General features: G+C 48.3%; 1 protein-coding gene across 1 annotated transcript in view; it reads right to left on the bottom strand.

Annotated features, from left to right (window-relative positions):
* Nucleotides 1–13,303: 13,303 nt before the first annotated feature.
* Nucleotides 13,304–25,997, bottom strand: part of Htra1 (HtrA serine peptidase 1) — a 49,335-nt gene continuing 36,641 nt past the window's right edge. The window contains exons 4-9 of the mRNA XM_075972526.1: nucleotides 19,448–19,642; nucleotides 18,930–18,962; nucleotides 17,199–17,313; nucleotides 16,751–16,808; nucleotides 15,231–15,326; nucleotides 13,304–14,006 (exon numbers count right to left, since the gene is read on the bottom strand). Of these exons, the coding sequence (XP_075828641.1) occupies nucleotides 13,838–14,006; nucleotides 15,231–15,326; nucleotides 16,751–16,808; nucleotides 17,199–17,313; nucleotides 18,930–18,962; nucleotides 19,448–19,642 (666 nt within the window). The 3' untranslated portion in view covers nucleotides 13,304–13,837. The remainder of the gene's footprint in view (nucleotides 14,007–15,230; nucleotides 15,327–16,750; nucleotides 16,809–17,198; nucleotides 17,314–18,929; nucleotides 18,963–19,447; nucleotides 19,643–25,997) is intronic.

Here is a 25,997-nt window from a genome sequence, read left to right as displayed (position 1 = left end):
ATTCTCTCTCCTTCTGGGCTCTGGCAATTCCAACCCTGAGTAGCAGGAAAGGACTCCAGATGTCTAAAGAAGGTGACTGCTTGCTCAGCTTTCTGGAAGTAAGGGCTTCACATCACAGGCTGAGGAAGTGGATGTTAGGATCCAGGCATTATGCTGGCCCAGTCACCTGAGGATGAACCCAGGCCATGTTAGATGGGGTGGAGCCAACAGGCAGGGCTGTGGAGTTGGTCCTAGCCATGCCTGCTTAGCATTAAAAAAAAAGGCGCTCCTGGTCATAAAATGATTATAGATATGCAATTAAGACAGATTCAGACAAAAATAAACCTCTGAATGGGTCACACTGTGTTTAAAAAGTGTACATTGCCTTGGGAGAGAGAGGAAAAAGAATATAGACAAGAATACAGACAATCATAGATTAAAGGAGTAAAGATAATAAAATAAATATTAAAAAGTAATTGAGTTAAAAAATAAGCCACATAAATATGGAATATACACAGAGAGTCTGCATTATGCCTATTATTCTGAATATTTTGACTATGAATGAGCTAACTACAGAGAGATATTTCATATCTAAGCTAACCTAACATACATATTTTAAAGGTATCTTAATTTCAGAATTTGAGTCTAAAGATATGTTACTTTGGAAAAGAGATTCTGCTTTTGTTTCCACAGAAGATGAGAACCTGTGGACCCCTTTCAGACAAATGTGGTTTGCTGAAACAAGCCCCCCCGAAAGGTCTCCATGAACCCTAAAAATACTTTACCCAACAAACAACAGAAAGCAGTTTAGAAAAAACTATGACCAAATTCCCAAAAATGATTGTTTATAAATGTTTGTTTTCATTTAAAGGAAGTTGCTTATAAGTGGCTAATGATCACAGTCGATCTCTTTTTAAAGAAATGAATAATAAGGGGGATATGATATAGAGATGAATACTTTGCATCAGTATGGATCTTGGCCTACTGATACAAATTTAAGGTCAATTTTGTTAAACTGTGTATATGTATTTCTGCTCTTGTTTAGCGTACTATGTTTGCGCAGCTCATTTTAAAATGTAATGTATAGTTAAGAAATACAGATTAATAGATAGTCATTCATAATAGTGAAGCTTTAAGTCATGTTAGTTAGGTTTTCTAGATGTACAGAGATATATTTCAGACAGATAGGTATCCTTCAAACCTTTCAAAGACCTACAGAATATAGCATTTACAATGCTTTAAGAACTTAGGCTTTTCTCAACAGTAAGATATGTCTGCTTCTGGCAGCACCAATTACTTTAGAGAGGTTGATGGGCATTGAAGAAACTCATTATGGAATTTGCCTTCAATGTAACAAGGGTAGTCATTTGGGCAAGAAGCTGTTCTTGCCTAGACTGCTTGAGGGTATACTGTATGAACTAGACATGCAGGACCCAGAGAAAAGTGAATGTTGAACTTCCCAAAAGATAGGATGGTCCTTCAGGATTCCTGCTTCAGTGAAGAAACTGCCAGACATTCTGTAGGACACAGAAGAAAGCAACTGATGAGCTTTGCCAGTACAAGGCAGAACAGATCTTCAAATTTCCTGCTTCACTGAAAAGTCTGCCAGATACTATGGGCCTGTAGGATGCAGATAGATGCCCCAAAGTTAAAAAAGAACTTTGGGTGACTGTCCAGGCAGTGAGATGTCTCTGTCAATTCTAGAGTTTTGGAAGTTGCTCACAATTCACTTCTTGCTTACTTAGGTAATATTATATCCTTCTAGAGTCTTTGACAGAGTTGAAAACTAACTAGTTATAGTTTTTCTTAGTTATAATAAAAGATAAATTAAATATAAAGCTTTAGATTCACAAAGATAGGATAGAAGATAGAGTATTTTCCTTAATTTGTCAAATGTAAATGGACTAAATATTGTAACTATAATTCTTTCTTGATACCTGTTTTGTTATATGTAATTCTACTATGTTAAAGTTAAAACCTTCCTTTTTATTTAGACAGAAAAGTAAAGATGATGTGGGATTCCCCTCTGAAAGCTGTGAATATGTTTTATTACCACTGGTTAATAAAGAAGCTACAGCAGGGTAGAATATATCCAGGTGGGAAATCGAAACAGGGAAACAGAGAGAAAATAGGCAGAGTCAAGGAGACGCCATGTAGCTGCTGAAGGAGAAAGACGCCAGGCTGGAAACTTACTGGTAAGCCACAGCCTCAAGGCAATACATAAATTAAAAGAAATAGGTTAATTTAAGATATAAGAGCTAATTAGAAAGATGCCTAAGCCCTGCTGGCCAAACAGTGTTGTAATTAATATAGTTTCTGTGTAATTATTCAGGTCTGAGCGGCTGGGAAATGAACGAGCAGTCTCCATCTACATCATGCCAATTTGCATGTCTATCTGCAGACACAACCTAGGGTAGAGAAGGGTGACTCAGGAATCCATGCTGGAGGGGATCCCCAGACCTCATGACCCTGTGAACAAAGGTTCAGACTTGAACGTCTCAGTGTCACCAAGGAAATAAAACCTTGCTAATTTTCCATATAGGGGAAAGTTTGGAGGAATTTCTTAACTCCGTGATGATAAATACAGAGGGATGTGAAACCACTCTTGGAAAGGGACCTCAGAAAGGTTCTCTTGTCATATGCAATGTCCCCCTGACCCTCAGGTCCTAAAATACACCCATAGTTCAAGCTTCCTAAAGCCAGAGGCAGCAGGTGTTTCTTTTAGAGTGAGTCAGATATGAGGCATTTTTTATGGACTTTTCTTTTTTCCTTTCATTTTCCTTCCTTCCTCCCCCTGCCCTCTTGGATTTTTGACACAGGGTTTCTCTGTGTAGCCCTGCCTGGCTGTTCTGGAACTCACTCTGTAGACCAGGTTGGCCTCAAACTCCTTGAACTTAAAGACCCATCTATGTCTGCCTCCCGAGGGCTGGGGAAAAGGCAAGTTTCTCATGAGCTTTTCTTTCTTCCCATACTGTCCATGGCCTGCTGCATGCTGTGTTGGCCAGATTTTCATCTCAGTGACAAGATGCCTGACAGAAACAGATTAAGAGGGGGAAAGGCTGCTCTAGCTTAGCATCTCAGAGACTTGGTTCTGTAGTGCTTTAGTACACTGACTATACCTGAAGCCAAGCTAAATATGATAGCTATAGGTGTGGGTAACACAGGAGGGAGCTTGCCTCAAGACAGCCATACACAGACAGAAGGTGCCAGAGACAAGAGATGCCCTTCAAAGTTGACTCATTTCCTCCAACTGTGGACTCTCTTCCATACCATCAAATTATGTCTCCATTGATGGATTCAGCCATCCCCTAAGTCAGAGCTCCTCATGATCCAGTCACCTCTTGATGATTAGATCCACCAGCTGGGGACTGGGGACCAAAACCATAGAGAACCCCATAATGTTGGGGAAACACTTTGTATCTAACATATCATATTGCTCCATGCTATTGAGGTCCTTACTATCATGGGGCTTATATTGTAGCAAGAGAAACTAGGAATAACCAAGCAAGAGGGTAAGGCTGGCATGTGCAAGAGGAGAGTATGGCTGAATCAGAGGGGGTGGAAGTGGGCTCTGGTCCCTTACCTGAGGTCTGACTGTGCTGTCCTCCACAGCAGGGCTGCAGGATGTCGTGACTGCTGTTGCCACCAGAATCACATGCTCACTCTCTCTCTGTTCCTCCTTCTAGGTCTGTATCCCTTTCACAGGGGACACCTCCCTGAGGTTCCATGAAGTCAGCTCACCACCTAGTGGACAGACATACACCACCATCTGCACAACTTTTCTTTAATGTTTTTCTTCTTTCTAGCAAAGTAAGAAATAGTTTAAGTGTCCTAGACCTCGGGGGACATATGCCTCCTTCACTGAACAGTTTAAGGGTCTAGAGAGGAACAGAACAAGAGGATGTGTTCAGGTATAGAGAAAGACATGGACTTTGAGGGACCGACTCATGATGATGCAGGCTGGGAGGTCCCATGATGACACACACAAGCTGGATTCCCCAGCAAAGCAGGTGTGACTGTTCCTGTCCAAAGCTGAAGTCCAGAGACAGGAACACTGACATCTAAGGACTGAATATATGTGTCTGTTCAGAGAGCAAGAGGAAGACAGGGAACTTCCTCTGTCTATTTGTTCTGTTGACTCTTGGTGAGTTGAATGATGCTCACCTATTGTTTTAGGAGCAATCGTTTTTATTCAGTCCACTAATTCAAAAGCTAAGCTCTTCCAGAAACTTCCTTGCACATAATCAAAAATAAGATTTTTACCAGCTGTCTGAGCTCCCCTTAGCCCAGTCTGGTAAACACAAAAAGTTAAGCTATCACATCCACCATGATGAAAAAGGACTGGGGCTATAAAATGAGCCAGTGAGAAGAGGGGGACCCTGTGTGAGCAGGACCAGACTAGCAAATTTGCCAACCCAAGCGTCCCTTAAAAGATCTTGGCGGGATACAGGAAGAAAAGTGAACGTGCTGTTCAGGCAGATGTCTCTGAGTAGATTGTGGCAATGAGGCAAGAAAAGCAACCTACAAGGCCAGTAGAGAGGGCAGGTGGCTGTGGGAAGGAGATTGCTGTCGTTGTCACGGCAGGTCACTGTCCCCCTCACACCTCAGGAAAGGCACGTGTGTGTGCCCCTAGTATAGAAATACATGGTGAAGGTGGCCCGCCTAAAACAGCACCAAGCAGGCACAGGGCACAGTGTCCTTCTGCTCGGTTCCCTGGGACTCATTAGTCCAGAACCAATTATCTGTCACAGGGACGTGTGTTTCTGTCATAGGACAAGTATGTGGCCAGAAGTGTTCACAGAGTAGCAGTGACACTTAGAGCCACGTGGGAGCCACATGGGAGCCACGTGGGAGCCACGTGGGAGCCACATGGGAGCCACGTGGGAGCCACATGGGAGCCACTTGGGAGCCACGTGGGAGCGAGCCATCTGCCATGCTTCCAGCAATTGGTGGGACCTTTCCTTTAGATTTCAGGTTCATTTTACAAGCATAAGCTGGCTGGGGTCTCCTTCTCTAACGAGCCCCGCTATGCTCCTCTTTGCCCGGGACGTGTTTTAGACCTGCAGCATGCTGGCTACAGCTTGTGGCAGAGGGTCAGGGTGGAGTCTCTGGGTCACTCAGGCACCTCCCTTGGCATTGATTACTACCTCTTACTGTTTAGTTTTAAAAAAAATAGTGAACTGTATCTTTAAGACCAGTTTAGGTTCACAGTTAAGCTTAATATAAAGGGCAGAAAATGCCCATATATGCCTGACCTTCTGTCTTTCCCAACAGCCACCAGCAGCTACATCAGCCTCTCACTGTTACCCAAAGTCCACAGTGTCCTGTAGGAGTCACTTCCAATGTTTTCTTTTGTTTGTTTGTTTGTTTGTGAGATGGGCTGTCTTGGAACTCACTCTATAGATCAGACTGGCTTCCAACTCACTGAGATCGGCCTGCCTCTACCTCCTGAGTGCTGGGATTAAAGATGGGTGTCACTACACCTGGCACAGTGTATGTGGGTTGCATGTATGTGAGTGTACATGCCTGCACATGCAGACACCAGGGGTCAGCATCGGTTTTCTTCTTCGGGCACCCCCCCCCCTTTATTTTAAGACAGGGTCTCTTGCTGGCCCTGAAGCTTGTTTAGACTAGACTAGCTGGTCCGCAAGGCCTTAGGACTCACTTGCATCTGTCCCCTGCCCCCAGCTCTGGGGTGACAGACATACACCCAGCTCAGGCCCTCAGGCTTGCTCACAAGCTCTTCACCCACCGAGTCATCTCCCCAGGCCTTAGTGCTGTTCCTCCAGTGGATTTTGTCACCTGTAAGCTTCATGATGTATCTCTCCCGTTACAATATCCTCCAAAGGAGTCACACAGCCCAGAAGCCAGACTGCATTCTTGGTTATCAGTCCTGGCCCCACTTCTAGCTTCCAGGATCTTACCTTTCTAGGATGCCCTTTATCGGCATCATCAGATGTGGCTTCTTCCAATCAGATCTCACAGCAGCATGCATTTAAGCTTCCTCTGTCTTTGTTTTTACATGACTTGACAGCGCAGTCTGTCTTAGCACTGAACAGAATTACACTGTATGACTACACTACCGTTTGTTTATTTGTTAACTGTTGAAGGACAGCTTTGTTTCTTCTAATTTGGGGCAAGCAGGCATAAAGTATGAGTTTTCTGCTCAGAATTGATTTTTAGTACTGCTTCCCAAGGCTAGCCTCAAAGTTGCTTACATTAAAGCTGGCCTTGAACTCCTGGTCCTCCCATCTTCACTGGTGTTAGGATTACAGGTGTGTGACATAAAGAATTTAAAAAAAAAAAAACAGCACTTGGGAGGCAAAGGCAGCAGTGGTCCACAGAGAGAGAGTTCCAGGACAGACAGGGCTACACAGACCCCCCCCCATATCTATCTATCTATCTATCTATCTATCTATCTATCTATCTATACACATCTATCTATATACATCTATTTATACATACATATGTATATGCACATGCATACTTTATGGGTTATTGCTTAGAGTACTATTTTAAGGGCTAAAAGTGGGCTTAGCAGTTGAGAGCACATGTTACTCTTGCAGAGGACCCAGCTTCGGTTCCCAGCATCATAACAATGTTACAACTGCAGTTCTAGAGGTTCTGACGCCCTCTTCTGGCCTCCACAGGCACTGCATGCATGTGGTGCAGACATACATATAGACAAAACACCTATATATATATAAAATAAAAATAAGTTCTAAGACACTATTTTAAGTACTTTTATTGATGAGAAACTATATTTGATGAATGTTTACTTCCTCCCAGCCTCCAAAATTATCAATAGGGACATGTTTATATGCCCCTTGACCATTAAGTCAGCCAGGACTGCAAGGCCCAGACTATCTCATGCAAACTTGGCAACTGCATTGGGAGCCAGTTTATAGGTCCTGAGGTACACAAGCTAGCTCCTCGCCCTCTGGATTCTATAGCTGTGAACCCTTGAGCAAGGGAAGGTGCCTCTCTGGATTTCTGCTCACCCCACTCTCAAAAAAACATCCACACATTGACTGTGTGTGGGATCATGGGAAGTCAGTGGAGCGTATGCAGCACGACAGTGCCCCAGTGTCTCTCCCAAAAGCAGGACATGACCTGACCAAGCCCCACCCTGGTCCTCGATGCAGGGATTGGTGTCTTGAAACCTCTGTTCACTTTGATCCACTTTCTTCCTTGGCTGTGATAAAAACACTGACCCAAAGCAATATGGGTGAGGAAAGACATGTGGCTTACACTCCCAGGCCAAGGTCCCTCAGGACGTCAGGACAGAAACTTAGAAACTTGAAGCAAGAGCACTGCTTGCTTGCTCAATCACAAGCTCAGGCGAAGCTGGCTTTGTTAGAAAACTCACGGCCATCTGCCTACATCAGTCAACAAGGCAATTCCCCCACAGACAGGCCCACGGGCCAATCCCGCCCCCCCACCCCGCAGACAGGCCCACTGGCCAATCCCCCCATCCCCATCCCCCCCCACCTCTGCAGACATGACCACAGACCAATCTGATTGGGCAATCTCTCAATTGAGATTTCCTTTTCAAATGACTCTAGACAGCTAAAACTAACCACACCACCATCTTTCTCAATTAACTTTTATACCAAACAATGACTGAATCATGAGGGAAGAGCAAGAATTAACAGGGCAGAAGTGGTTGGAGACCGGGGAGTCTGGAATGTGGAGCAGGAAAAGAAGATGGAGCTGTGTACACTGTCTTGATTTCCTCTTCCAACCACCCAGAATGCCTTTCTCGAGCCATCAGCCAGAGGACTAAGCTTTCGGGGCCTGAGCTTTGATCTGGGGTTCTTTCAGACTTGGGGTTCCCCTCAGACTTCATGGCCTGATCCAATGAGGAAGAGAATGTGATCGATACTGCAAGATAGACAGACTATCACAATATCAAGGAAGCTGAGCGGCTACACAAGAAAAGGTGTACCCGCCTGCTCCCTTTGGGAACCCACCTGCTCCCTCTTCCTCCCACAACACCCATGATGCTTGCACAGGAAGCAGTGCCTGTGGAACACAATGAGAATCTACCCATCTGAAAACTCAGTTGCACATCTACCGCTAAGCCTGGGTCAAGCCAGCTTTTCTTTAATGTTACTGAGATGCCATTGTAGAAAGTAAGTCTTCAGTGACAATTGTCCCTGGGAATCAGACCAAGGGGATCATAGGGTGAAGGGAGAAGGTTCTGGAGACCAACAACATGGGTTTCGAATGTGTCGGTTGCCATTCCTCTTCGTGAGTGATTGGTCACTGAACTGCTCTGAGCCTCGACACCCTCATGTGTTATTGGCGATCCTAGCATTACCAATCTCTGATATGAGGAGGTTGTAACCACCTTCAGTACACTGTCTGCGTGACTGGTGGTGAAAGCAATGACGGCGAACGAGGAAGGGGACCAGTGATGCCTTAGCATGCACGCCTAGCTTACCTCTCATAGTATATAGAAAGTTGTCACCACACAAAAGCTGAACCCTACTTCATTTAACGGAAAAAAAAAAACTGCATGTGTTAGCCCTCGCTGCACTTGATCTTTGCTGGCTCCTGGCAGGGGCCCCACACTGAGGCAACCGCTTTGTAAAGTTCTAAATAAACCAGGAAGGCCCCTCCCCTGGCTCTGCCCCACCTACATCTGGATGGAAGCACCAGAGGGCCCAGGAGTCCAGCCCAGCTGGGCCCCAGACACTAAACAGCTTAGCCCTCCCAAGGCCAGGCTGGGTGCCCTGGAAAGGCCGGCCCTCCTGATGTGTGCCTGCAGCAGACAGACATTTCAGTCTAAGCACTGGCATCCTGCAGGGCATTGGAGCTCCTCTCATTCTTCTGCTAGGCTGGAGGTTGGGGAGCAGGGTGAACCTACGTAGGAGCTAGCAGTGTGGCTAAGTGGGGCGCCAAAGAGAAGCCAGATCCATTTATGCCACAAAGTGACATGTACAATCTCTCCAAGGACGAGGGAAACCTGCTGTGCACATGGAGCATTGTCAAGGCCCAACCAAGAGAGAGGCAATATGGCGGAAGAGCTCTCGAGTCATGCGGGCACAGGCAGTGTCTAAGCCTCAACTGGCCATTCCTTTCCTGGTTTCCTGGAACTAGGTGATAATTACAGAGAGTGGGGAGACAGAGCTGGGGGTGGGGTTGAATCTGGCCCTGCCTCTTTCCAGCGTCTCGTGTTTCCGTTTCCCCTCACAATAAATGAACACTTGGCATATGTCAACGTTCATTCCCCACACACTCGGAAGGGAGGACAAAACAGGGACGGTGGATGAGGTTATGAAGAGCACACTCGTGTCTGTGTCTCCTGTGACATTCACTGCCGACTTAGACCCCAGAAGTTCTCCACAGAGCTGTACCAGTTAGCTTACATTACCAAACTGACACGGTCTATAAAAATCACCTGGAAGAAATGTCTGAATGGGGAATTGTCCAGATTGGGCTAGCCTGGAGGCATGGCTGTCTGGGATGGCCTTGATTGGGTTGGCACAGAACAAGCCAGCCCATCGTGGGTGGCACCATTCCCTGGGCTAGGGTTTGTGTAAGAGTGGAGGGAGAGAACTGAGCAGTCATGCATTTCTCTCTCTTTGTTTTTGGTATCGTTTTCCGAGACAAGATTTCTCTGTGTAACAGTTCCTAGCTGTCCTGGAACTCACTGTAGACAGGTCTGCCTCTGCCTCCTGAGTACTGCGGTTGGAGGCATGCACTATGACACTGGGCTCCCTCTCTGCTCTTGACTGCGGATGGACCGGCTGCTAAGATTATCTTGGGCTGTCTTCCGTCCCATTAATAAGAACGAATCATCCACTTCTGTATCTTACCTAAAATTCTTTTAGCTACCAGATGGCAATCTTTAAAGTATGTATTACTAGCCAGGAAATGGTGGTGCACGCCTTTAATCCCAGCACTCAGGAGGCAGAGGCAGGCAGATCTCTGTGAGTTCCAGGCCAGCCTGGTCTACAAGAGCTAGTTCCAGGACAGAGAAACCCTGTCTCAAAAAACACCAAAAACAAAAACAACAAAAAATGATTAATGAATTAGTATACCACCAGCTTTCATCAACCCCAAATCTAAGAATGTCATCAATAATATCTGAGGCCAGCAGCAGAGACCCACTGTTGTTGTCCGTACACCCCCATCTCACACACACACCACACACACACACACACACACACACACACACACTGTATTTGCAACAGCATTAATTTATGACCTCTTTTGTTCTGTGACCACTAAGATAAGCATGTCCGTGATGGAACAGGCCATTTAGAGCAAACCAAATGCAACCTCCCAACTATGGTTACCCACATTTGGCTCAGAACAAACTATCATTTACTCCTTTTGGACCCAGAGCTCTGTTTTGCAGACAAGCTTGCCCACAGATACAGATTCTGTCTGCCTACACAAGGCCTGTGGCTCTGTCTTGGGGAAAGCCTATGAATCTTATCTTGGCTTCAGAGAGGATGTCCCAAAGCAAACTGTAGAACAGAATTCAGGTCCCAGGGACCACCCTTGACCCACAAGCTTCTAGCATCTCTGAGCACCTTTGACCTTGTTTCTCTCCCCAAGAGCAGAGGGGGAGGGGAAGGTTTCTTCTCAATTTCTTGAAAGTTCCTTAATTTGAGTAACAACACTGAGGGGAACTCCACCCAGGAGTACAATTGCCAAGCTGGGAAGATTAACCAGGAAAAGACTGGACAAAGACTAGAGTCCTTCCCACACCCAGCTGCACTTTTCCTCTGCTTCTCTCAGGCAGACAGCCTGGAAGACCTGATCCACGTGTCACACCAGGCCAGTGCTGTTGCCTCTAGGTCAGCGATCACCTGAGCACTGGTCTGGTGTGGGAAGTCCTTCTGCATATGTGCTGCTTTATTGGTTAATGAATAAAGAAGCTGCTTCCAGCCAATGGCTTAACAGAATATAGCCAGATATATAGAGAGAAAGTAGGTAGAGTAAAAGAGACACCATGGGGCTGCCAGAGGAGAAAGATACAAGCCGCCAGCCGGAACCTTGCCAAGGCCACAAGCCTCGTGGTAAAATATAAAATAATAGAAATGGTGTGATTTAAGAGATAAGAGTGAGCTAGAAATATACATAAGCTAATAGCCCAAGCAGTGTTGTAATTAATACAGTTTCTGTGTGATTATTTCTGTTTAAGGCATCCGGGAACAAAAAAGCAGCTTCCTCCTCCACTGGTCCACTCCTGGAGGCAGAGATGGTGAGAAGATAGGAGGATCTGCTGTGCAGCGGGCACAGAACAGCACATGTATGTAGTCAAACACCAATTCACATAAAATAAAAGTTATTTAAAAAAAAGAAAGAAGGGTTCTTTTAAAAGGGAGAAGAAGATACAGACACGGAAACAATAGCATGGACGTCATCAGTCAGAAATCTCTGGGTCCTAGGAAGATGCTAAGACCTGTTCCTGAGGGCATAAAGGCCCAGCAGGTTCATCTCTGTTACCAAAATCCTGTCCCAGAGGGACCTGAACTACTCCTGTCCCCAGACTGCTCATTGCTTCTACACATGCCCACAAAAACACATCCAGCACCCACCCAGTGACCAACATGGTAGCCTTGGGCAAGCTACTCCTTGTGGGTTGTCACCTCTAGGCCTACGAGACTGGAAAGCAGCAGCTCCTATTCCTAGTTGCTGTGGGGCTAACGACGGTGTGTGCAATGCCTGTCTGCTTGGCACAGATATCCGTGGCCATGGCATGAGGATTTCCTGTCCACGGTTCTAGTTTGTAATATGTTGTGTCCCCAGACAAATCCCTTTCCTTTTACTATTTTCTGTCTCCCAGTTTTTCAGTGGAAGTGGCATGAACCTTACTTAGATGAAGGAGGAAGGTCATTGGTTAATTAATAAAGAAACTGCTTGGCCCTGATAGGTTAGAACATAGGTGAGTGGAGTAAACAGAACAGAATGCTGGGAGGAAGAGGAAGTGAGCTCAGATGCCATGCTCCCCTCTCCTGGGTAGATGCGGTGAAGCTCCAACCCAGGATGGACGCAGGCTAGAATCTTCCCGGTAAGCGCACCTTGGGGTGCTACACACATTATTGGAAATGGGCTAGTCCAGGTGCGAGAGTTAGCCCAGAAGAGGCTAGATATAGTGGGCCAAGCAGTGTTTAAATGAATACAGTTTGTGTGTTGTTATTTCGAGGTATAAGCTAGCCAGGTGGCCAGGAGCCGGGCTGTGGGAAGAGGCCCGCAGCTCATACTACACTTAGGTTAAGGTAACAACTGACTTCCACTATCCTGGTGCAGTCTCTTAGCCCCAGACCTTCCAGGGAACACCTTCTCAGTACCTCTAAGATGAACCTGAATGCTCCCTTCCTCCTTAAGAAACAGAACATAAGCACTCTTGAACTCCTTCCTGACGTGCCTACATCATCTAAGTAGAGAGCAGAAGGCTGGACTGGGATGCAAGGACCACCGGATACCACAAATGCAAAGACCAGAACTGATGTATACTGTGCCTAACATCAGAGACCCTGCAATCTGGCCCTCCACAGCCTCTCCTGGTACAAACTGGACCTTGCTGGACAGAGAAAACTCAGTCTGAACAAAGAAACCTCTCTCCAGTGCCAGGACTGTCTTGTTGATGCTGGTTATTCCTCGACTCTTGACAACACCTCCCTCACACACCATGTATTCTCCTCATGGAGACCCAGGTATGTGTACAATTCAAAGTCTGGCGACAATTTTCTTGAGTCCCGCTGTCTAGACCCTTGTAATTCTTTTCCACAGGAAAAGGAGCCCTGCAGCTGGGAAGGCTATACCTGTGGGAAGGCAGGCAGAGGGAGCCCTGCTCTAAATTCCGGAGGAGGGAAGTCTTGCTCTTATTTTGGACCCAGGATAAGTGAGTTTGCAGAAGCTTGTGCATTCTGCGGACTTAGATCAGGCCATTCCTAGGTCCTGGTCTAAACTGGCTGTCTTTCAGGAGACCTGACTGACTACAGAGCAGACGGCTTGCATCTGTCCTGCCCTGCTCTGGCTGTCCTCCACACTTGACCCACAGCAGGACAGATGCAAGGCCTTTTGGCACAGAGCAGAGGCCCAGGGAAATCGCTGTTGACTGATCACATGACGTATGAGATCAACAGACTCTCTTTAGTTTGACAAGCTCCAGATAAAAGCAGAACTGGCCATTCAGTGAACCAAAGTGGCCAAATAAGGTGGTATAACGCTGTCAAATCCCAATGGGGAGATTTTGAAAGCTCAGCCCTGCATGCACAGAGTGGCTGAATGAGGAGCCCACTGACATCAGGGCTCCTTTCAAAAGGACTGCCGACAGCTGGTAAAAGAAACACACCAAAACCCAAGTATGAAGAAGTACTTTAATAGCTGAAACTCAAAGTCATTGTGCTCCTGGTTCCAGGATTCCTAAGAGGCATCTCTGGCCATCTCAGAAGCCAGGGTCACCCACCTATGGTGCCAGGGCATGAACTTCTTCTGGGTGCTGAGAGTTGGAGGGAAAGTGTGACCACGTCCAAGGCCGTGGCTGTGAGGACCTTCCTCTTATCTATGCATCCAGTCAACCGCATCAGTCGGACAACATGGGCTAAGGAAAGAGACGAATGTTGACTGCTTAAGCAGGAACAGCCCAAGCTTGTAAGGAAAAGCACGCTGCATACATAGCATACAGAGGGTAGGGCTTCTGCCTGCGCATCTGCAACATTACATTTGTTTTGCCCGCACACTATCAAGAAGGATTCTGTCGACAGGGCTGTTCCCTGAACAAGCAAACCGTTGGACAAAAATCCCGGATGTCCTGCGTCACCAGCTCAGAGTTCTCATGCGTCATCCACTGGAGAGTTTTGAGGGAAATATGAAGTCAGGCTCCTGCCTCTGCCTATGGGTCGATTTCTTCAGGAATCACGGTAATCATAACGTCTTCATTGCCCCTGCGGACAACCATGTTCAGGGTGTTTTCCTTCTTAATGACATCACTGACGTCATTGGCAGTGACCACCGACTGTCCATTGATGCTGATGATAACGTCATTTTCCTTGAGCCCTCCACTGAAAAAACAAAGGAGAACACACTGGTAACCCTACCATTGTTCCCAGTTATCCAGAAGGCCACAGATTACAACCCCAAAGCCCAGAACACAGGGGTTTGGAGGAGATAGTGATGAGTAGGTGACATTTCCTGTCAAGATCTTTGGGCTACAACAACAATGTCCATTGCAGAAATGCCTATGACATTGGTATGAACTATGATCAGCTATCCTCAGAGGGGACAAGGAAACACCAGGTACTGTGACCGCAGCCAGTTTGCTCATAAATGACATCATAATCCAGAAAGTGCTTCCTCCGGGAATGTTGGATGCCTCTATTCAGAGAGGCTCCTTTGTGCTGTGGCTGGAACTTTAGTTCATACGTGACAGGGTCGCTGTGCTACCACAGCCCTCCTCCTCCTATCCTAAGGCTACAGACTTGTTCCACAAAGGCCCAGAAGGGAAACAGCTCAGGCTTCCCAAAGTATTTAGTGGCTGTGTCTTAGCTATCCAAGTCTGCTGCAGCAGCATAAAAATTGCTCCAGACAAGATGTCATCTCGTCTGGTGACATGGCTGTGGTCCAATAAAACATGTGTCCACATTAGCATTTCAGAGAATTTGCAGCATCACAAGACAGTGTCATTTGGATATTTTTTCCCAAGCATGAAAAAAATGCAAAAGCTATTTTTTTGTTAGCCCACAGGTCATGGACAACGAGGCATCGGGCCAGGTCTGGCCCCTGGGGCTCATATCTGCAGCTTCAGTCCACATTGCTTTCTAGAGGTCACAAGGGGTCCAGGTAACAAACCTAACTTTTGGCTGAACTGCATCACGGGGGTCCAGGTAACAAGTTTAACTTTTGGCTGAACTGCATCTTTCACTATTTTGATGTCATCTGGATTGTTTTTGCATAGGTGTTGACAGGTATGACTTCACTAGTCACAAATACAACCAGAGCAGGCCCTGGGAATCTGCATCCTGCTCCACAGACCCTTCCCTCTAGCCAGGCTTCCCAGGAACTCGCAGCCAGCCCACCAGTTGAGTGCTCTTCCCATATGGATGACCCCAGCCATGACCCAAGGCAAGAAACCTCCTTCTGGGGACAAGCCCTGAGTCCAACCCAGTCAGAAGCCCTGGCTGTGGGAGATGGTGGGCTGACACGGCCATCTGAGCCAGCTGTAAACACTGCTTCCTAACCCACAAGCCACGTGGATATTAGAAAAAGGGGAAAGACTTATCACTCACGCTTCTGCTGGGGTGTCGGGGATCACTTCAATGATATACGCTCCAGACAGTACATCTGGGAAATCCCGGTGGCGGTCCTTCAGCTCTTTGGCCTTGCTGCTTAGGGGGAAAGTCTTTGTGTTAATATCGAGCACCCACAGCCTTCCTCTGCCAACACTCAGCTCTTACCAGAGTCCCTTCTCATTCTCCACTTCAAGTCGTCTGATTTACTTGATCATGACACATACTTGCACAGGCTTTTACACAGCACAGCACACATGCAGAGGTCCGAGGACAACCTCAGTCATCGCCTCGCACCTCGTCAGGGACAGCGTCTCTTGCTTGCTGTTGCACACATAGGCCAGCTGGTCTGCAACGGAGAGTCTTCCCCGTTTACCTCCAGTCCTGACATAAATAGCCCCAGGACTACAGACATGTACTTCTATGCCTGGCTTGGCATAGGTCCTAGGGATTTGAACTTAGGTCCTCATACTACCACAGCAAGCACTTTACCCACGGAGCCATCTCCTCGGCCCCCAATTCTCCTTTAAAATGGCCTGCCTATTAGCATCAGCAGATGCTAAATGATAGCAGGAAACTGATCTAACCATCAGCATAAGACAGCTGCGACAACAGGGGCTGTCATTGCCACAGCTGAGCCATACCTGATGATACAGTAGGCACGCCCACCCTGTTAACCTCATCCTAATGGGGAAGGTACTGAGCACCCAGGATAGAACGCTGAGAGGCGTAGGAGCTTGGGGAAACAACACCAAAAGATGACCCTATAGCCTAGCTTCCTCTACCCACGCTTCCATCTCTTTGGCTCCCAAAGACAACCCGGGTGAGTTCAGGCTCAGCAAGCTGTCCCGTTCTTGACAACACTAAGAAATGTACCATTGTTCATAGCTTGTATGGAATGTCTTAATATTTTGACAACTGGGTAAAACAGTACTATCAATACATTCTGCTCTTTAGTGACTCAGACATGCCAGTCAGTTCGGTTTCCTGGATTTCCTGCAGTTTCCCTTCCACCCCCTCTAGTAGTACATCACGAGCCTGGCAACCCCAGGCAGCAACCTCCACACTCAGGAAAACAAGTCCATCAGTCTTCAGTACCCCGAGGCAGGGCCTGCCCTGGCATTCCTGCAACCACACCCCACGCTGCGGTGTGCAGGGGAGGCGGGTGCTCTTGGCTGGGGCAGGCAGGCGCTGGGGCACTCCTGGAATGTGAGTTTCAACAGAACAAGTGGCCAGAGGCAGGCAGGAGAGTGTGCTGGAGGGAGCCAGCCTTCTGCTGTTCAGGCCTGCCTTCGGGGAGGAGGGCAGGGTTTTCCAGGTGGTCAGAATGCAAAAGCAAAGAGGCCCAAGCCCAAGGGCCCCTCCCTTTCCCCAGTGTGGCTGACTTTTAAGCAGAAACTGAGGTATCTGAAGGAAATAGTTTCCCTTCAAGAATAGCCATGAAGCCTTGTGATGCCCAGGGTTATATAAAGGCAGTGCAGACGTTCACATTTATATCATTGTGGGTCCTGTTTACCCACCTAGATGTGAGCGACATCATTCGGATCCCGATATACTTCTTCTTGGTGACGGCTTTCCCTGGTGTGGCAACAAAGGCACAAAAAGTCAGTCCAGTTGGTGGAAGTATTGGGACACAGGAGCCAGAGTTCCAAGGCTCCAGTTTGTAACATGAGCCAGAGGAGGGCACCCAAAGACTGTGGTTCAGTCCTGGCCTGGGATTTTAGGAATGTCTCTTGCTTCAGAAATGGTCAAAAATTTGAGCTTGCCCTTCGTTCCTAACCCCTGTGGGTATCTAGAATGCGAATTCTCTTTGTTCAGTCTCTACCACCACCACCCTGGTAACATACATTGACTCTTGAGAGGACTGGTCTCAGGGACTGTCATCTTCCCCTTTCCCAAGTCCTCAGGGGGCAGCTAAGTCTCAGGACTGAACCTGCAAAGGTCCCCAGGATGCCTGGACCTGGTTACCTTTGGCCTGTCGGTCGTGGGATTCTGTCAGGAACTTTTTTATCTTATCGGATGGAATTGCAAAGGAGATGCCCGCCGTCACCTTCAATGTGTTAATCCCAATCACCTCGCCATCCTGCAAAGCAAGCACAGCTCACTGAACCCGGGAGGGTCAGAGGCAGGTATAGGCAGGAAGATGAGCAGACGCGCCATGTGACAGAAGTCTCTGAAATGTGTTGCCAGGCGTGGCGCCTCGCACCTGTCATTCCAGCATTCAAGAGCAGCTGAGATAGGATCGCGCTGAGATCCTGGCCAGCCTGAGCTATGGTTTGAGACCTAGTCTCCAAAAACAAGGTTGAGGAGAAGATGCTATCTTCACTGGTCATTGCGTACTCTACCCTACAAATGTGTACAATTAAAACAATAAAAAGAAGAAGAAGAAGTGTGGGCTGAGAAGATGACATGATAGTTAAAGAGCTTACCAGGCCCATGTGAAACTAGGAGTTAGGATCCCCAGAACCCATGTGTATGTTGGGTGTGTGTGGCGGCTTGCCTATAATTCCAGCCTCAGAGGCAGAGGCGGGATCCCAGGAGAAAGCTGGCTAGTACAACTAGCCATAGCATCTAGCTCTGGGTTCGACTGAGAGACCCTGCCTCGAACCTTCATCAGCCCTGGTCCTCCCCAGGCACACATACATACGCACACAGACAACACCCCCCCAGCCACCCTCTCACACTTAGAACCATACATGCAAATGCTCATATACATAGACATATGGCAGGGAGAGTATTTTGGCTACATCTGAGAATCTAGTGGGGGGGCTGCAAGGAGGAGGCCTGGAGGTAAGGAGGGGAGAGACATTAGGGCACTTGTGTAGTGCCGACCACACTCAGTTCTGAAAGGATAAACAGAAGCTCCAGGTAGGAGTTTTCAGACTGCTTCACTGCGTGTACAGATGATGTTCAAATCCACCGGATTTGCTCTTTTCACAGGAAGAATGTGTCCACCCTTCACTATCTCCACGTACGACCCTGATTTGACCGTAGATGCTGAGTTGAGCATGGACCCTCAGGGTTTACTCCCCACAGCTGCCCCAGGGTATGGTGGGGATGAGCGAGGATGTGGCTCTTTCCTGAGAAGTTTCTGGTGACCTACTATTGTACTGAAAAGAGGGACCTTAAGAACGGTCAACACAAATTGCTCCTGTTGTACGTCACAGACAGCAGCTCCTGACAATGACACTTCCCAAGAAGTATCACTGGGTGGCCTCAATTTTATACTCTCTTAAACAACTCCCAAGTGCTGGCATGCTGTGACCTTCAGTTTTATGCTGAGGTATTAAAGTCTAGGTTAAGGGAGATTTTTGTGAGCAAGCGGTGGCTCCCCATCATACCCATAGGCATTCAGAGAGAGTTCTTGGCATGGAGACAAGCCAGGCCAGCTCATTTCCACTCAGCTACCCTCGAGACCAAAGGCACCTTTATGCAGCCAGCCTCACTGCAGGGACCTTCAGTCCCCTTTCTGCCTAGAATTTCATGGTGTCCACCTGTGTGTGGAGTGTCCTCTGGCCTTACTGCTTCCAGAAAGGGCTGCTGGGGCGAGGTACAGAGATATATATGGTACACTCCAGAGAGCCCCCTATAAACTTAATTACATCACGTGTTCTGACAAGCTCATGTCCAAAGAGAAAGCAGAGAAAGTAGCATGCTCCAAGACAGAACAAATACAGCACAGGTATTGAAAGGCCTTACCAGGTTTACTAACGGGCCGCCAGAGTTTCCATACTGAAACAGAACCAAAAGGGAAAGGTCAGGTCTGTCTCACACCGTCATGTAACCGATGTCTCCGCCCAGCAGATTCAAATCTCTGAGCTGAAGCAGCTGGCAGGGCTCTTCCCCAAGATTCTCTGCTCCCCTAATATTTACTTGGCTTACAAAAAGGATCATGACCGTTTTCACAAAGCTTGGGATCTGACATAATGAGATCATTTAGGTCCAGGCCCACTGTGAGAAGCTAACCCCTTCTCACCTCCTCCTCGGATGAGACCAGCTACCTGCTTGCTTCAGGACCCCATAGTTCAACTCTGTTCAGCCCCAAGTGGGTCGCCACCATCACCACCACCCGCACACCCCCGCTAGGACTACACTCCATGTACTTATTCTAGTTCCGAGAATTCGTGGAGACTACAAGCAAGTTTGGGAACAATAGCTAACTTCCTCTGACAAAAGCTTGTCCCCACCCCAGTAGGTAGAGGGAGCAGAGGGCTCACATTGATGATGGCGTCCGTCTGAATGTAGTCCATATCAGAGTTCCGGAGCCCCAGCTCTTTGCCGCCTCGCTGGGTGGTGCTGACAATCCCGGTGGTGACCGTGTTTTGAAGAGAAAAGGGGCTTCCGATGGCTACCACAAACTCTCCCGGTCGTAGCTCCGAGGAACGGCCAAGCAGCAGGACTGGCAGCTTTCCCTGCAAGCACAAAGGCAGACGTTGCAGCACTGCAGCTTGGCATGCTGGATAATGCAGATGCAGGGGCTGCAGAGCTGTCCCAGCTCCTAGGGGGATGAGCTCATCAGCGCTAACACCGCTCTCTCAAGCTCCGGCCATAATCCACACACCACAGGCCATCAGGGACCCAACAAAACAGAAGACACCCATAGCAAGGAAAATGGGGAAACGTGAGAGACCATTTCTCGGTCTCACATCTTGGAGCTATCCACACAGCTTGACAGAGGACACCAGAAGACAACCTAGGCTGAAGATTCCAGACAGGAATCCTGAGCCCAGGTGTTTTAGAGGAAGCAAGGAATCTAGAGCCTACTTCCCACAGACATAGCCTTCCTGAGGCCTGGGATATGAGGAGCCCTGAGGGCAGGAACTCACACTGACTTCCTTGTGTGTCCCAGTGGTGGTGAGGCACAGGACAAGCAGGAGAGGCTGGCAGCACTTGGGACCCAAGTGTTGGGTTATCTCTCCTGCCGGCCTTGGGAAGGTGTCTACGCTCCCAGCCTGGGCAGACGGAGGATGCAGCAGAAGAAGCCGCATTTCCCATGCCCTCTCGTTAATGGGCAGAATTATGAGCCCTACATAACTCCTCATAACAACACAGGACCCTCCAAAGGCTACAGAGGTTGATGGGCTGAGGAAAGTCCATAGAGGCTGCCTTCATTCACTAACAAGGCCCCAGGCCCTGCGTTCTTTCTTCCACGTAGCCCAGCAATCCCGCGTGTTGCTCATAGACTTCTGTAAGAGCTGGTCCCGCTGCCTGCTAAGGGGAACTCTTTACATTAATTCGCCTTGAAAAAGAATAAGCTTTAAAAAAAAAAAAAAGGACCCAGTGTGGGTGGAGATGGGACAGGTAGAGAGACCAGTGACTTTAGCATCCCCTCTACAAAGACAATTGAGCTGCTGATGAATTGGGACAATTGTTCAGCAGACAAGGGAAGCTCCAGGGACCTGGGTGACTTGTGACAGAACCAAGGTTTAACCTGACTCATCTACCCTCCAGCACTACATAGTCCAGCACAGATTCTACACATACACACACACACACACACACACACACACACAAAGCCACGCACATGTGCTCACACACACACATACTGAGACAGACAGACAAGACAGACAGAGGAGTAAGGTCAATACTAGATTAAAAAAAAAAACTCATGCAGAAAGAGAGAGTGCAAATTCTCACCAGCAAGGAGCCCGAGAAGCCACACCCCTTGACTCTCGGATAGCATGCAGCCCCACTGAACACCAGCCATCGGTGGCACAGGCAGAGGCCACACTGCCGAACTGAAATTCTGCGTGAGTTTACAAGCATGAACTCCTCATCTGAGAAGTGGAAATAAGACAGTCCACCAATCTCAGTGATCTCTTGTGAGAACCCCATAGATCAGGAGCCTGACCTGCTCTCTGGAAACAGCCTGCTTGGCTGGTGTTATCAGCTGAGCATCAGCTATTCGCCAGTATTAAAGTCCCTGAAAATTCAATGAAGGATTCCAGCAACTGTGCTATGACAAGCTAGTGTATGCCACCTTTTCAGACACAGTTCCACCCAGTCTTTGACCCTTTCACTTTAAGGTCACCTGAGGCCAGAGCCTATGGCATTCCCTAAACAGATCCACTCAGCATCCAATGGCACATAGCAAGCTCAGCGCGACGTGTTTACCCTGGGTGGGCGCCAACAGTCCCTGCCAGCAAATTCTGCCAAGAATGACCTCAGCAATCACGGCAGGGTGAGGCAGAGTCTGGCTGCTGATGTGTGCTTGCTCGGCCACACTGGAAGAGGCCCACCAGGACAGCGCCGTTCCTTGGGGGCCCAGGAGTGGCTGAAAGTCCTGTCTTTGAGGCTTCAGGGATAACTGAAGGGCAGGCAAAAGGGGTGGCCAGGGCTGGAAGCCTGGACATCCAAGGAAGCAGTCTACACAGATGGTCGAACTTAACTTGGAAGGGTGGGCCCAGCTACACAGTGGGGACTATATCAGGTCGGAGGTAAGCTCCACTGAGAATCATTATCAGCATTTGTCTTGCGCCACACCCCAACCACTGCCTCTGCCTGAGAAGAGGGGTGCCAGAAGCAGGCTTTAAGCCTTAAGGCCCTTAAGACAACAGGGACCTAATGACCACTCAGTCTGGCTCTTCTGTTCCAAAGTCTGAGCTCAGGCCCAGAGGATGCTGGGAAAGAGACAAATGTTTCAGGGGAAGTTGTGTGGACAGATGGTAGGGACCTCTACGATGGAAGGAGATAGAGGCGTCTATGTCATAGAGTACTCAGAAGACATGCCAAGCTCAAGATCAGTGGACTCATCCACTGTCACCGAGGTGACCATGGGCTTGGACAAGAGGAACACTAATGGTGAGAACCCATAGGAAAGCCCATGTCACCACCCTCTCCTATCTGTCCAAGTGGGAAGTCCCAATGGCCATATCTCTTTAAATATATGTTATAAATCATGAAGGGTGACTATAAACACAATACTAAACAGGCAGACACATAATGGCAGGGTAAGGAGCAGGGTATCATAGTCCAAATCCTCAATTTATAGGAAAGGATTAAACCTTTCCCTGCCAGATGGCCAAGTTCTTACAGGGCACTCGGATGACTTGGGGACCTAACACCCCCACACACCATTTTATGGCTATGGAAACTGAGGTTCAGGATGGAGGCACTTTTCTCAGCCATGAAAAGCCTGATTAAGCTTGAGAACCAGCCTCCAGGCTTGAGCCTCCATCCCCATCAGGCAGGAATTCTAATTGCTGGACTCCAATTATAGGCTGAAGTCCCTACAAGGGAGAGTGAGGTGGTGCCGAGCTGGCGGCCAGGCCAGATTTATGGCTCCGTGAGGTCAAGTTGCCTTAAGGGGCCCTTTTGGCCCTTGCTCCCTGCAGGTGCTGGCTGGCTTTGAGCCTCAGACTCCTTAGCCTTATTCAGATCCAAATGGGGCTGATTCTCAGCCACAATCCTCACTCAGGCCTGTCTGCTCGGTAGCTATAGCCTTTGCTGGCCAAATTCCTGCTCAGTAATTGAGCTTTTAATTCTATCCCTGTCTAGACAGCCACACTCTTGGGGGGACAGAGGGGAGGAAATATACATGGCCGGAAGGCGCAGCAGTGCCGCAGCCTTGACCTACAGGCGCTCCGCCACACTTCAGGGTCCCTGCTCCGTGTCCGCAGGCTGCTTCCTCTGTGCCCACATCAAAGCTGTCTCCAAGCTCCTGGCTGTAGACGCTCTGTCTAGGGTTCCCTTTGAAGCAGCATCAGTCAGTCCCAGGCCATCCAGGAGACCAGCTCCTCTCCTGACAGACACTCCCCATACCCCACCCCCAATCCTACAAATCTAAGCTCCCCTAAGCAGTAAACAGTACAAGCATCCATCCTGATAGTTGCAAAGATTGAGGGGAAAAAAGGGATCCATCTCTCCCACTGACCTCACTGCTGGGGAGGCACGGACATGTAGCCTGTGGGAATAATAAAGTCATGAGACGGGAAAACACAGCTCTGAGGCTCCATATCATGAAGCCAAGAAGGAGCCCTCAGCCTCTAACAGGAGGGCCAGAAGCTTATGCTAGGTCAAAACGCAAGTCCTTCTAGGATGAGGGACATTGCCCAGTGAGTCTCTCGCAGTTGAGTTCTCACCAGGCTGGAGAGCAACAGTAGCCTACGAGGCCAGCAGAAGAGAAGAGTTTGAAGCAGGAAGATGTATAAGTACCGTATCTTCAGGGCACTGCCGGACGCTAAAGGGTATCCTCAGCATCAATAAGAAAGTAACCTGGGAAAGAGAAGAATTCCTGGAGGCCGGGAAGATGGCACAGCCAGGCAGCCAGATGACCTGAGTTCCACACCTAGAAACCTCATACAAAGTCACACGTGGCGTTACAGATCTGTAACCCCAGCACTCCTACTTTGAGATGAGAGACGGAAACAGGAGATGCTGCCAGCGGCTCATGGACCAGTTAGCCTGGATAACTATATACAGGGCAGTGGCAGGAACAAGAGGGACCTTCAACAAGGTGAAAAGACAAGAACTGCACCTTAAAGCTGTCCTCTCATCTCCACGGACACACTTGCACACATATGCACAGGCACACACACACAACAACAACAACAACAACAACAACAATAAAAGAATCCATAATGCCCAAGTAATAGGCACACTGTCACCTGAGTAGGTAAAGAATGAGCTCAAGGGAGTGTCAGTGGCCCTGGACATAGACTACAAGCTTACCATGTCCACACAAATTACTAAATAGTCACAAACTGGATGCTAACTGTGAAGTAGGTCAAGGGCTTGGTCCACAGCATGGTTCTAGCTAATTCAATTATAGCATCACAAAAGCAGGCCTACAAGCTTTGCTTTCAGGGCACGCTGCCTACCTGAAAAGGAATAGTCTCAACAAATTGTCTTCCCAGAGCCTGACATAAGACCAATGTATCCAGTCCAGCTCTCCAGGCTTCCTGTCTGATGGGCAGAGCATGGATGAAGCACTGGGGCCCAAGAGTAAATGCAAACGGAGTCCATTCCCTTGCTGTAGGCAACTGGGCACAGATTGTCTACAATGCCAAGCACAGAGCCATACGGCAAGAATCTCTGCCTGACTGACATGCAAGGAAGAAAAGGCTGAATCCAAAGTGGACACAGCCATGTGTCCGGGACCAGAGTTGTACCAAGCCTGGGAATAAGAAGAAGCACTTTGTGAGGTGAGCTAGGAGTGGGCTTGTCCACTGTGCCCAGGCTTCAGAGGCTGAAGGACAACATTAAGACCCAGGAGCATCCCTCTACTCTGTCAATTTCAGTATGCTCATGGTCACCAGACCATCACCACCACTCCAGATATCACACAAAGACAAGAAGATGCCTGGTAGCCACATGACAAAGAGGGCCAGTAAGATGGCGCATCCGGTAAAAACAACCGCCACTAAGGCTGATAACCTGAGTTCTATCCCTAGGAAAGGTCCCACAAGATCTGGCCTGTGACATGTGTCTCAGCTTAGTCAAGGCACAGGTGACTGAGTGGAGCCCGGTCACAGCAGACAAGCTCACTGCTGGTTCACCTCACACAAGTGCCTCCTCCCGCTTCGTGGCTCAGGGATTGTTTACAATGAGCATAGGGCAGGCTCGCACCCAATGGGCTGGGGTATGCATGTGTGAGTTCAACACTCCTCTCTCCTAAGTCTGGGCGGTAGATCTACTCCAAGTGTTCCCACCAGCCCACCAGTCCAGCAGGCAGATGCTCAGGTCACACCAACCAGCAAGGGAAGAACTGATTTGTGCACAGAGGGAGGGGACAAGAGCCAGTGTAACCGAACAGAGCAATGAGAGAGAAGTTAAAGAACCATGATGTAAGCCAGGAGGTAGTGGCATATCATTTAATCCTAGCTCTCGGGAGGCAGAGGCAGGAGGATCTCTGAGTTCGAGGCCAGCCTGGTCTATAGAGGGAGATTCAGGACAGCCAGGGCTACACAGAGAAATCTTGTCTTGAAAAACAATAATAGCTGGGCGGTGGTGGTGCACGCCTTTAATCCTAACACTCGGGAGGCAGAGGCAGGTGGATCTTTGTGAGTTTGAGGCCAGCCTGGTCTACAAGAGCTAGTTCTAGGACAGGCTCCAAAGGTACAGAGAAACCTTGTCTTGAAAAACCAAAAAAGAAAGAAGAAAAGAAAAAATAAAAACAATAATAATAATAATAATAACCATATAAGAGAATGTAAGTGGAGCTCAGCACATGCCAAGATCTTGTGTTCTATCCCCAACACAAGGAAATTTTAAAATACAACAATCAGATGGGCCAGCCGACACGAGCTGAGCTAGTGGTTCATAGGTAAAGGTGCCCTTGCTTGTTATCCCACAGTATCTTTGGGGAAGTCTGTCTTATCCTCATCCAAGCCCTGGTAAGCCTGGCCATGGCTTCAAGGCACCATGTGCTGGAGGTTTCATTACTGATCAAAGGATGAACCCTAACTGCCAGAACTTCTCAGGGCAGGAAAGCTGAGCCTGCGCTAAGCAACACTTTATGGTGATGGCTGCTCATCAAGGGCTTGTGCTCCAATATCAAACCAGCTGGTGCCGCAGAGAAAATCAGGCAAACACACTCACAGGCACGCACGCTCTCCAGTATGTTCCATGCTCACAGGAGAAGCAGACATCTGGGTTTGGGTTGAGTCCTGTGTGTGTGCAATAGCACATGTGTGTTGGTCAGAGGACATCTTTGTGGAGTCAATTCTCTCCTTCCTTTTATAGGGGTTCTGGAACCACATGTGGACATCAGGCTTGTGCAACATATGTCTTCACCCACTAAGCCATCTCCCTGGCACTGGGTCCTCA

Source organism: Microtus pennsylvanicus, chromosome 5, assembly GCF_037038515.1.
Source record: "Microtus pennsylvanicus isolate mMicPen1 chromosome 5, mMicPen1.hap1, whole genome shotgun sequence".
Taxonomy (NCBI): Eukaryota; Metazoa; Chordata; class Mammalia; order Rodentia; family Cricetidae; genus Microtus; species Microtus pennsylvanicus.
This window is presented reverse-complemented; position numbering and strand designations above follow the sequence as displayed.